Consider the following 13,569-nt stretch of genomic DNA (forward strand, 5'->3'; position numbering starts at 1 on the left):
AGCTGGGAAGTGTCTGAGGCTGGATTTGAACCTAGGACCTCCCATCTCTAGGTCTGACTCTCAATTCATTGAGCTACCCAGCTGCCCCATTTGCCATACATTTTTCCAATTTTCCCAACAATCTCTGTCAAATAGTGAGTTCTTATCCCAAAATCTTGGATCTTTGGGTTTATCAAACACTAGACTGCTGAGATCATTTACCCCTAATCTATTCCATTGATCCACCCTTCTATCTCTTAGCCAGATTGTTTTTAAGATGTACTGAGCATTACAGTTTAAGATCTGATACTGCTAGGCCACCATCCTTCACTTTTTTTCCATTAATTTCCTTGATATTCTTGATCTTTTGTTCTTCCAGATGAATTTTGTCATCTAAATTTACTAATATTTATTCTTGCTTGTACAAGGGAAGATCCATTATTTCGAGAATCCTCTGAATATACAAAGATCTTGCACTTGGAATACTTAGCTGCTAAGGAAGTTTAAGGTCAGTTGCTAGAAACAGGTTCTAACAAGCTGCAAGAAGTGAGAATTACAAGAGAGGTCATTCTGCCAGAGGTCCCATTACTATGGGATATTATTTTCTTCTTCTTAACCTTTGACCTTCTTGGTAGGGTAGATCACCAAGAACTAGCTAGGCTGGTCACAGTACCAAAACAGGTCCTGTAGCATGGGTTAAGTAAGAGGGTGGCACCCTGCTAGACCAATTTAGGAAGAATTTAAGTTCACTGGTCCAAAAGTATGGCTTATTATATCAATATTCTGGTTTAGGCCATAGAAAGCATTGAAATAGTCCATTATAGAATCTCTGCCTTGACAGTACCACTTCATATGCCATTCGGTAGTGATGGTCTGAAGAAGCTTGTCAAAACTGTACAACTCACAGAAGAATTCTTCAAACATCTCCACCAATAGGCCATCTTTTGCCAAAGAGATTGTGATCCAGTAGGACATAAAACAAGAGGAGGCTAATCTTCATTCAATCCAGGGGAAAATCTCTAAGATGAAAATCAAGATACAACCTGGCATAAGCAAGGACACTCAGCAGGTTTTATGATGTTCCACGGCATTCTCTACATTTTAGAAGGGTATGTGAGTTTCTCCTTGAACATCACTATGAGACTTTTCAGAGTCACGTTCTCCTCCCTATGGTAGTATCTGTAGAACAGAATCTCATTTCTACAGCCTAGGTGATGAGGACGCTACCCTCAATTTGGAATAGAAGGTTGGTGTTTCTAACACTGGCTCTATTGCCTACTACCTACTAAGTAAGTAGTAGCCTTAAGCAAGTGATTTCACTTTCTGGAACTCAGTTTAAAATGAAAGAACTGGACTTCTGAATGTCAATCTAACTCTTACATCTATGATTCTAAGATCCTGCAATAACTGAAGGGGACCTACAGCAAACTAAAGGTAGGTAGACCTTTTCCATACTAGAGGTAGGATAGGGGAGAAGGGTGACAGAATTAGGTTGAAGGCTTGAATACAAAGCAAAAGTAGGAGATAATCTGGATTCTAAGTGCTCTGGAGGAATTTATATGTGAAGGAAAGAGTTAAAGGATGGTATAGATCAAAGTTAAGCATAACGTGAAAATAACAAGTCAAAATTTTGGTACCAATTAAGTGGATCAGACAGAGAGGGATTGATTTACAAATAGGATCATATAGACTTAGTTAACATGGGAATCAGGCACAGTGAGTTGAGTAATGACAGATTTTGCTTTATTCAGAGATCTGTTGCTGAGGATTTGATTCTTAAAGGTATACCCAGCTAGAAGCACACAAACATTGAAAAATCTTGAGATCTAAAAGACAACTACATAACATAATATATTTCCTAATTACACATAGCATAAAAAGAATGTTAATCAAATAAGATAATTTTTTAAATTGAATAATAATGTTTATGACTACTTAGTTACCATGTTAGGACCACATGGAGTACCGTCATTCACAAATGTAAAATCTCTTTGTCCTGGTCGTATTGGAATAGTATGTGCAATAGATACACATACATCATCATAAACACGTGCATAAATCACAGATATATCTCTTTGGAAGAACAATGATTTCTTTGGCCATGTACAAACTAATTTTCCACACAAGAGATCCCTGAAAATACAAGTCAGAGAAAATAGTTAAACATTTCAATCATTTTACTAGCAGATTAGTAGCACCACATCTAGCATACTGTAGATACTGAACAAATGCTTCTTGACCTGATGATATTTAGCATTTACTGACCAGTATTCAGTACCAAACAAATATGCTTTTGATAAAACATTGTTCAATTTAAAACATGATACCAAAGAAAAAGAGAAATGAAGAATATGATCATGCTAAGTATAGCATATCAACTTATATAAATACATTAGGTTTGCCTGCCTATATGTTTAAAATTCTTTGACAATAAATAAGGTCTTCATTATTCAATTAAAATTAGAATTTCTCATAGGACTACAAAACTGAAGATGGGAAGAATTTTAAAGATCATCTAGTCCAACCCCCTCATTTTCACAGAATCACAGACCATGAAAGTTGGAAAGAACTTCAGCAGCCATCTTAGCCAATGGAAACACAAAAAAAGATCCCTTCTATAACCTACAAATAAAGTAGTCAATCAGCCCTTGCTGAAGAACTACAAGGAAGAGGAACTCCCCACTTCTCAAGAAAGTCTATTCCACTTTGGGGCAGGAATAATTTCCATAAAGTTTTTCCTAACATCATACCTGAATAAGCCTCTTTGTGTATTCCAGCCCTTGTTCCTGTTTCTTCCCTCTGAAGTCCAATAGAACAAATCTAACCCCTCATCCATGTGACCAATCTTTTTATATCTGAAGACAGCTTTCAGGCCCTCTTAGTCTTCCCCTGGCTCAACATTATTGTTTCCTCTTATAACCTCACATGGCCATTTATCAATGAGGATAACAAAACCCAGAGAAGAATTTCCAAGACAATAGCATTAAGTGGAACCTGATGTGAATCCAAGATTGCTAACACCATCTTTTCATTGTATCCTATTGCCTTTTTAAAAACTTACTCAAATGGACAGGCTTTAAATGAATCTCTATTAACACCACAGTTTCCAAATCTATCACTTCTGCCATTCATTTCTTCAAAACATGCAAAAGAACCACCTCTGGAACCTGGAAACGTAAACAGGTTAAGGCAAATTATAATTCTGAACCCAAATTAAATCACAGACATCATAGATCCATAGAGACTTTAGAGATCGTTGAATTCCAACATAATTTTATAAATGAGGAAACTGAAGCCTAATGAGATGAATTAACTTATTCACAATCACACATTTAGTAAAGTAGCAGAAGTAAAACTACAACATAGGCCATTCCTAGTCCAATGATTTTTTGAGAGTTCAAACAAATATAAAAGCTAATCAATCAATACGCATTTATTAAGCACCTACTATGTACATGGCACAATGCTAACCCCTATGGATTCAAAAATAAAAAGGAAAGAGAACCTACCTTCAAAGAACTTACCTTCTATGAAGGAAAACAATATGTACAGAGATAAGCAAAGATAAAACATATATAAATTATATATAGGATAATATAGGTAGTCAGGGAAGGAGGATATGGAAATGCCTAAATTTTGAAGACAGACAGGGATTTTAAAGGGCAGAGGTGAGGAAGTTTGCATTCTAGGATTAGAGGATAGATTATGCAAAGGTATAGGAGAAGAAGCACTTTGTGAGAGAACCAAAAAGTAGCCTCGTCTACCAGGAATATGGAGTATATAATGAATAAAGAGTGGAAAGGTAGACTGTGTGATTAAGAATACAGTCCCAGGCAAGAATCTGTGTCTATAACAGATTAAGAATTGATTAAGGGGGCAACTGGGTAGCTCAGTGGATTGAGAGCCAGGCCTAGAGACAGGAGGTCCTAGGTTCAAATCCGGCCTCAGTCACTTTCCAACTGTGTGACCCTGGGCAAGTCACTTGACTCCCATTGCCTCCTTACCACTCTTCTGCCTTAGAGCCAATACACAGTATTGACTCCAAGATGGAAGGTAAGGGTTAAAAAAAAAAAAAAAAGAAAAGAATAGATTAAGAATAGAGTCTCAGGGCAATACCTGAGTTATACTTTCAAATATAGGATAATTTTAAGTGTGTTTTATCATATGAATCATAAGTTATTATGTTAATTCTAAGTGTGTGAATCCATTTTATACTGTACTTTGTATCAAACAGGTTTGTGTAAGAAGTGACAGGGACTAGAAGGTCATCCAAAGGTCACGGGGACCAGGAGGTCTAGAAATGGTCTGCAAGATCTCTGGGAGAACTTTTGCAGGGGGGTCTGGGGAGAGACACAAAATTGTAAAGGTATGTGTGTGTTTTATAATTTGGGGTCACAGATTTAGCTGGGGAATCTGCAGACCTCTAACCCATTGATTTCTGTCACAATAAAGCCAAATTTTTACCAAGAAGAGTCTTACAGCATCTTATTTTTATACAATCTATTTTCTAATCTTATCACTCATCTTAATAGTTCTCTCCCAAGTTACCAATAATCTCTTAGTTGCTAAATTTAAGAGTCTTTTCTCAGTTTTCATCCTTCTTGACCTATGAGTGACATCTGACACTGCCCTCTCTTTCTGGGTGGTCTCTCTTCTCTAGGTGTTTGTGATATTACTATCCTCATTCTCCTCCTACTTAGCTGATCTTTCTCTTTTCAGTTTCCAGATTCAACATCCATATCAAATCCTTTAACTATGGGTGTTCTCAAGGTTCTGTCTTGAGCCCTTTTCTCTCCTACACTCTCTCTTAATGATCTCATTATGTTTATGGCAATAACTCACAGGTCAACTGCTGTGTATAAGCCCAATCTCTCTCCTGAGCTTCAGTCCCCTATTACCAGTGTCCCCTCAAACATTTCAAAGGAAATACATCCAAAATTGAATTCATCAGGTTCTCTGTACCAAAATTCATCTCTCTTCCAAACTTGTCTATTTCTGCTGAAGAATTACTATTTTCCAGGATCCAGATTTATTACCTTAGTTAGCATTGACCTTAACTCCTCTTTCTCATCCTACATATCCAATTAGTTGTCAAATCTTACCATTTTTGTCTACCCAGTCTCTTTAGTCTGATACTTTCTCTCTACTTACACAGCTACCACCTTGGTTCCAGCTCTCATCACCAATTGTCTATATTATTGCAATAAGCCTTGTAAATGGTCTCCTTGCCTCAAGACTCTCCCCAATCCAATCCACTCTATATCTGATACCAAAAGTGATTTTCCTTATGCATACATTTGGCCATGTCCCTCATTTACACAATAAATTCCAACAGCTCCCTATTACAGGATCAATTTCAGCCCTCTATAATCCAACCAAACTTGTCTTCTCTCTATTCCATACATCAACTAATTCATCTTCTACTTCCATACCTTTGTAAAGCCCATCTCCTATGCCTAAAATGCAGTCTCACCTCACTCTACCTCACAGAATCCTTCTCTTCTTTCAAGATGGAGTTCAAGCACTACCATCTATATTGAAGGTGTCAAACTCACAACCTGAACAGACATCAGCAGATCACAAAACTCCCAGGTGCATGAGAATCAGATTAAAATATAACTGTAAAATGCTTAACAACATCAATAAAAATACATAACATTAATTTGCAATTTCCTAAGTCTATAGCAGGAGTCGGCAATGTATGGCTCTCGAGCCATATCTGGCTCTTTTGAGGTCCAGATATGGCTCTTTCTGCAGGAGCCATAAAGTCAATTTTTTTTCATGTGCTGTTACAGGAGCCACACTGTGAGCACTGCACGGCTCTCACGAAATTACATTTTAAAAAATGTGGCGTTTTTGGCTCTCATGGCCAAAAAGGTTGCCGACCCCTGGTCTATAGTATGCAGTCCATAGGGATTCATTCCTACTTGAGTTTTGACATGATCAGATTAATGCTTTCTTTTTTTAACTAATACTATTTATAATTAATTGATTTAATCCTGCCAATACCTAATGCTAGATATAAAAAAAAAATCAAGCCATTCCCCAATTGACAAATGGTCAAGGGACATGAATAAGCAGTTTTCAGATAAAGAAATCAAAACTATCAATAAGCACATGAAAAAGTATTCTAAATCTCTCATAATTAGAGAAATGCAAATCAAAACAACACTGAGGTACCACATCACACCTAGCAGATTGGCCAATATGATAGTAAAGGAAAATAATAAATGTTGGAGGGGATGTGGCAAACTTGGGACACTAATGCATTGCTGGTGGAGTTGTGAATTGATCCAACCATTTTGGAAGGCAATTTGGAACTATGCACAAAGGGCTTTAAAAGAATGCATACCCTTTGATCCAGAAATGCCACTACTAGGTTTGTACACTAAAGAGATAATAATGAAAAATGTTTGTACAAAAATATTCACAGCCACACTCTTTGTGGTGGCAAAAAATTGGAAAATGAGGGAGTGTCCCTCGATTGGAGAATGGCTAAACAAATTTTGATATATGATGGTGATGGAATACTACTGTGCTTTAAGGAATGATGAACTGGAGGATTTCTATATAAACTGGAAGAACCTCCAGGAACTGATGCAGAGTGAAATGAGTAGAACCAAGAGAACATTATACACAGAAAGTGAAAACTGTGGAACAATACATAGTAATGGACTTTGTTAATAGAAGATAATTCCAAGGAACTTATGAGAAAGAATGCTATCCATATCGAGGGAAAGAACTGTAGGAGTAGAAACACAGAAGAAAAACAAATCACTTATGATTTGTTTATATGGATATATGATTTGGAGTTTTGGTTTTAAAAGACTGCTTTATTTTAAAAATGAATAATATGGAAATAGGTATGTGATAACATTTATGTTAACCAGTGGAAGTGCTTACTGGATCCGGGAGGGGGCAGAGAAGAGGGAAGGGAAAGAAAACAAAATATATAAACATAGGAAAATATTTTCAAAAAAAAATACCTAATACTAGATCAGAGTATTTGGTGTGTATATAATGTTATAAAGTACTAGATCAGAATATTTGGTGTATATATGATATTTATTACATATGTTTTATACAATCTTTATATCATCAAGCTATCTTTATACCATTCAAGCTATCCTTCAAGAATGTCTGGTTTATTATTTAAAGAAATCTGGTTCACTATCTCTAAACTTGCAGGTAGACTCAAACAAGGAACATTTCTTAGTCACAAGAAAGAAGGAGAGGTTTATTGTCAGCCCTTTATTGTTCCAACCAATCATATTTTCTTTCAATGGCCAGCTATGTAAACAATCAGATATTTTGTTCTGTAGTGTCCAAAAACTATAAAGGGGAAGCTGTCCTTCTGTTCGAGGACTTCAGCTAAACTGAGGCAGTCATTGACCTATTCTGTTAACAGGTAGCACCCTATTAATAAAATGTTGTTTTGCTCAGAGAAAACATGCCCAGTCTACTTTTGTTGAATTTTACTTTCAACACCTCCCACCAAGAAAATAATTGTTTCATTAAATGTACCTGTATCCTCAGAGCCTAGTATAATTTCTAACTTATACTAGGTTCCTAATAAATTTTTGTTAATTAATGTATGGTTATAGATATAATAGTGAAGCTTTCCAAATCATTCTAAACAAATGCCTATTTTTCTCAATTTTGTATGCATTTATAAAGGGTTAAACCCCACATACCCTAGTTGTACAAGAAGAAAGAACTAACTAGCAGTCAATAAAGCAACAAATATTTTTAATCACATTACTTCCCATGTCTGGGCCTCAGGATCTTCCTTTGTAAAATATTGGGGTTAAACTAGATGAATTCTAAAGTATCAAAAATTAAACTAGCTTATTTCTAATAAATAACTGTAAAATTTAAATGAAATGAAGTCCAAGTTCCCTTCTAGCTCTAAAATTCTGTGAACATATTTTAGAGAGCATTTATTATACTTCTCATCTTATTCTAAACCAAAAGTACAATAGTACTTTTAGTAGTAAGTACAATAAAGGAGCAACTGCTAATATGCCACAGTGAAGATAGAAAGAAAGAGTGAGGAATGAAGTCAAAGATAAATATTCTAAGATAATTAAGAAAAGTTGTCAGATCTCTAACACATGACTATCATGAGGAAAACACTGTAAACCACAAAGTATTAAATATATATATATTAGTTATTAGAGGTGAGATCAGGATAAATTGAGCAGCCCCAAATTTAATGAGGCAAAGGAATAATTAAAGGGCAATAGCAAGTAAAGGTAGAAAGGAGAAGAAACATTGCTACTCCTTTGGGGCAATGATGAGGATTCACATGCATAAGAGTTTCCCACTTTTTTTTCCCCATTTTTTTTGCCACTAGTAGGCAAGTCATAAGGGTTTATTCACAATTAGGTGGTGCAGTGGATAGCATGCCAGCCCTGATGTCAGGAAGACTCATCTTCTTGAGTTGAATCTGACCTCAGACATTTACTAGCTGTGTGATCCTAGGAAAGTCACTTAACCCTGCATGCCCCAATTCCTCATCTATAAAATGATCTGAAGAAGGAGATGGCAAACCACTCTAGTATCTCTGCCAAGAAAACTCCAAATGGTGTTACAAAGAGTTGGACATGATTGAAATGACCAAAAAACAAAAAGCAAATCACATCCATTTTCCCTACTGAATGTTTCCAAGTCACTTTCTAGTCATTGAAGTGTGGAATCCAGATGACCACTCAGATTCTCTGTTCCCTAACAGTGGCCCTATCTTAAGTTTTCCTGCCTAGACCATGCTTTGGCCCACTACTTCAGGCAAGCACAACAACTTCCTATCTTTTCTTGATTATCAATCTCACCATCTCTGCACTCAGACCAGAAATCATGCCCTCCAGGCTCAAAAGCTTCTAGTTCCCAAACTTCCACTGTTTGCTCCAGCTGACCTAATTGACCCGCTTAGGGCTACTACATCTCAAGGAGGGCACAGTCATGGGCCACTTCATTCTCTCCCCCTTGCCATCTTCTCAACAGCTGATTTCAAACCAAAAATCATACCCTAGAGTGGTGGTTCCCAAACATTTTTGGCTCATCACCCCCTTTCCAGAAAAAATATTACTTAGCCCCCTGGAAATTAATTTTTTTATTTTAATAGCAATTAATAGGAAAGATAAATGCACCTGTGGCCATCACCGCTCCCCTGGATTGTTGCAGCACCCACCTTCATTCCCACATTCGTTCCCACATTCCAGTGGGAATCACTGCTCTAGAGGTTTTGACCTAATATATGTGGAATTTTTACCTTGGTGCCTGCTCTCCTCCTGTGACTCTCTCACCTTGGCCTACAATTTCTGGTAGGCCTTAGCCATGTTTCACTTCATTCTCTACTCCCCAGTCATCTTCTCTCTATCCTAGATAGCCACTTTGTTGCTAAACATATCCCCTAACGAGGGCAGTTGGGTAGCTCAGTGGATTGAGAGTCAGGCCTATTGAAAGGAGGTCCTAGGTTCAAATCTGGCCTCAGACACTTCCCAGCTGTGTGACCCTGGGCAAGTCACTTGAACCCCATTGCCCACCCTTACCACTCTTATGCTTTGGAGTAAATACACAGTATTGACTCTAAAACGAAAGGTAAGGGTTTAAAAAGAAACGGAAAAACAAAAAAACAAAAAAACCATATCCCCTCCCAACCCTCCTACCCAAGCCCCAAGATTCCAACTTGAGGAGCCATAATCAAATCAACTCTTTCCTTATTACTGACCGAAGTTTATCAATCTTCTCCCCCAAGTCTTCACCCATCATTACTACAACAAAATTTAAAATTGTTCATCAAATAATGCCCTTCTTTGTTTACCCTTCCCCTAGGTGTGGACAGCTAGGTGAAATAGTGGATAGAGTACCAGGCCTGGAGTCAGGAGGACCTGCGTTCAAATATGACCTCAGATGCCTACTACCATTGTGACAAGAAGGAAAATTTGTAAAATAGAGAAGGAAATGGCAAACTAACTCCAGTATCTTTGCCAAGAAAACCCCAAATGGAGTCATGAAGGGTTGGACACAGATACAACTAAACAACTCCTAAGTGTATTGTTTTCCCTTGTAAGAATGAAAGCTCCTTAATGGCAGGGGCTCTCTCTGATTTTGTATTTGTAACTCCAAGGCTTAGCACAGTGCTTGGCACATAGTAATCAATATATGTATTTTCAGTCATTCAATCTACTACTAAATTCTAATTTTCTTTAAAAGAAGGTTTAAATCAATCCTTTTTTATGGTTAAGTAGTGCTGAATACAGGCTTCAGAAGAATTTGAATTTAGTAGAAAACTATATTTATTACCTGATCCAAATATAGCTTTACACTGGTCGTTTATGTCAGCACATACTCCATTAACACAAAAGGCAGTATTCTTACGGCACTTTTCACCATTCCGTACAAAAGTATCAGGTACACATTCGTGAGATGTTCCATTGCAAAAATCATTAAAATCACATTCTTCATTTGCTTTAGGCCTACATATTTTACCTCTCTTCTGAAACTAACAGGAAAAAGGAAAACAAGAAATATGGCATTGTCGAAATGACACTGTAGTGTTTAAAAATATCTTTTAACTATCATCGAAGTGAAACTAATATAATCACATTTATTTCTTTTGTCAAGTTTGTGATGAAACCAGATTTTCTTTTATTTCATTTTCTTTTCTATTTTATATTATGAGGAAACTTGTCACTTCAAAATCTGTAATTAAAACCACATCTCTAAAGAAACAAAGTACATTGCAATGCAAAAACATTAGACAACAAGGTAGGAAATTCTGGCCTTTGGTACTGTCTATAAGCATCCCTTTCTCTGATAACTTTTTATGATTTCCTGGCACTATTTTCTCCTGTTTCTTCTATTTATGTGAATACTTCTCAGTCTCTTTTGCTGGCTCTTCATTCAAATCATGCAGACTAATCCCAGATATCTCACAGTACACTATCCAGGATCCCCCCTTCTCTTCTCCTTCTATATTATTCCACTAGATGATCTGATTAGCTCCCATGGATTAATTTTAATCTCTTTGCTGTTGTTTCTCAGATCTACTTGTCCAACCCTAAACTCTTCCTTTTGGTTATCTTAAACTAATTGTCACATTGAAATATTAAATTCAACATTCCAAAAGTAAATCCATTATCTTTTCCCCAAAACCTTTCTCTCTTCCAAAGTTCCCTATCAGTGTTAAGGGCACCCCCATACTTTTAGTCACCTAGACTAAAAATCTAGATATCATCTTTGGCATTTTACTCTCTACCGAACCCTTTTTTTTAGTACCTTTAAAAGTACTTTTTAAAGTACCTTTATCACCTGAACCTTAACACAGTCTTCTTATATCTTTCTTCCCTCAGCCTCTCCATCTACTCTTCAAGTAACAATCGCTGTTCTTCAAATAAGATATTTTATATTACAACTCCTTAGGAAAGATAGATGGTACAGTACATAGAGCACCAGGCCTAGAGACAGGAAGACCTGAGTTCAAACCTGGCCTCTGACTCTTAGCAGCTATGTGACTCTGAGCAAGTCATTTAACCCTGCATGCCTCAGTTCCTTATCTATAAAATGAGTTGGAGAAGGAAATGACAAACCACTTCAGTGTCTTTGCCAAGAAAACCCCAATTGGGGTCCCCAAAAGCCAGACATGACTGAAATGACTGAATCACAAAAATTTTATGGTTCCAGACATTTTAACTGGATATTCCCATTCCTGTAATTTTCTCTCTCCTCATCTTTGCTTCCTATCTTCCCCGATTTTCTTCAAAATTCTATGTTCTGCAAGAAGTCTTTCCTAATTCTTCATAATTTTAATGCCTTCCACCTGAATTATCTCAATTTTATCCTGTACATATCTTATTTACACATTGTTGTTTCCATGTTGTCTTCTCCATTAAACTTTGAGCTTCTTGAGAGAAGGCATTGGTTTTGTTGTTTTCTCTTTTTATGTGTTTTGTTTTTTACTTTTAATGCATTTTTAGTGCTTAGCATAGTGCCTAGAACATAACAGGCAATTAACAAATGCTTGTTGACTTGACTTGAAACTATAAATATGATTTTTGTTAGTGTTATACTGGCAGTGGGGATATTTCAATAATTACAAAAAAGAATCATCTGTGTATATGGTGCTTAGATACATATGAATTCACAAAAATTATTTTTGATCAATTTTCAGTTAAGTAATTTATATTTATTACTCTAGAATGAACTGGAAAGCATTTATTAAATACCTACTACATGCTAAGTCCTGAGAATACAAATACCAAGTTGAAATTAGTCCCTATCCTAAAGGAGCTTACATTCTAATTGGGGAAACATCACTACATAGAGGGGGAAAGAGGCTAACAAGAAAGTTACAGGGATAAAGAATGAAACTATAGAGGATTAGATTGGTGTCCAGAAGCAACACCAGATATGATTTAATTACAGATGAAGAACTAGAAAACTAGATTGGGAGAGAAGTCTACTTTTTGTATAATGAGCTATCCAAATTTTTATTTTTATTACTAAATAATTTAGTACCATACCTACTGGACAACTGGGAAACAGTCTGAGAGAAAAAAAGATTCTACAGCATCTTTTTAAGTTCCAACACTAAGAGGCTAGGTAGAAAACCTAAAGATGGAGAATATGTCCTCTGGGAAATAAAACTGCCATCAGCTATGAAGGAAACTATAGAAGTATAGACTATACAGTAAAAGGACCAGTAAAAAACCAGGAGGAACTAGAATTATTTCAAGAACTTCCAGAGATATATGCTACAAAAGAAGCTATGATGTGCATTTATCTAGCTAAGCCATAGAGGAGAACCTTAAAGATAAGTTTTGAGTTTTTGTTGTTAAAGTTCTACCTTGGGTAGTACTGTAAGTGATTGAAACTACACGTTTCTAGAAAAATTGCTCAGTAGTAGGTACTGTCCTATTATATACTATGAGTTCTGTTTGCTCTCCTTAGTTTCTAAATAAACCTAAAATTATTTTGGGTCTGGTATGCCTATGTGATTGTAAAAGATTACATTCCAGAAATGTGAAAGATCCTAAAGTTATATTATCTTGAAGCAATGACTCAGAGAACTTAGAAGTACCCTAGTGGGTACCTGGAAACTTTCTATTGGGAAAGAAAGAATCTTTGGGCAAAAGGATTTAATACAAAAATATGAGATATAACCTCAAGAATAGCATTTTACTATGAACATCTTCAAGACTCAGAGGATTTGAAATAACTCATCAACAAAAATCCATTGCTTCAAAGTACAGTAGAGGGATGCATCTTAAGATAGGAAACGTGAATGAAAGCCGAATAGCTCAGATATCACTACTTCAGCAAGGGACAACAATAAGTACCAATCAGACAATAATAAAAGAATTAGAATAAATGCATTTTGCTAGCTCCTCACAAAGAAACAACTACTTCTCCTTTCTCCTAATATCCTCCCAGTTGGTGTTCTCCTCGGGTCCTCTATGTTCAAGTGTCATTTCTATGCAAATGTTTCTCAAATCTATATATGTGGACCCACTCTCTCTTCTAAGCTAGATTATGATCACCAACTATCTATTAGAAATTTTGATGCCATAGGCATCCACAATTCAACAT

General features: G+C 36.3%; 1 protein-coding gene across 1 annotated transcript in view; it reads right to left on the bottom strand.

The window, feature by feature from the left end:
- Nucleotides 1-13,569, bottom strand: part of LOC123233424 (disintegrin and metalloproteinase domain-containing protein 18-like) — a 160,329-nt gene that overhangs the window by 62,296 nt on the left and 84,464 nt on the right. The window contains exons 14-16 of the mRNA XM_044659537.1: nt 10,285-10,483; nt 3,041-3,146; nt 1,923-2,112 (exon numbers count right to left, since the gene is read on the bottom strand). Of these exons, the coding sequence (XP_044515472.1) occupies nt 1,923-2,112; nt 3,041-3,146; nt 10,285-10,483 (495 nt within the window). The remainder of the gene's footprint in view (nt 1-1,922; nt 2,113-3,040; nt 3,147-10,284; nt 10,484-13,569) is intronic.

Source organism: Gracilinanus agilis, chromosome 2, assembly GCF_016433145.1.
Source record: "Gracilinanus agilis isolate LMUSP501 chromosome 2, AgileGrace, whole genome shotgun sequence".
Lineage (NCBI taxonomy): Eukaryota > Metazoa > Chordata > Mammalia > Didelphimorphia > Didelphidae > Gracilinanus > Gracilinanus agilis.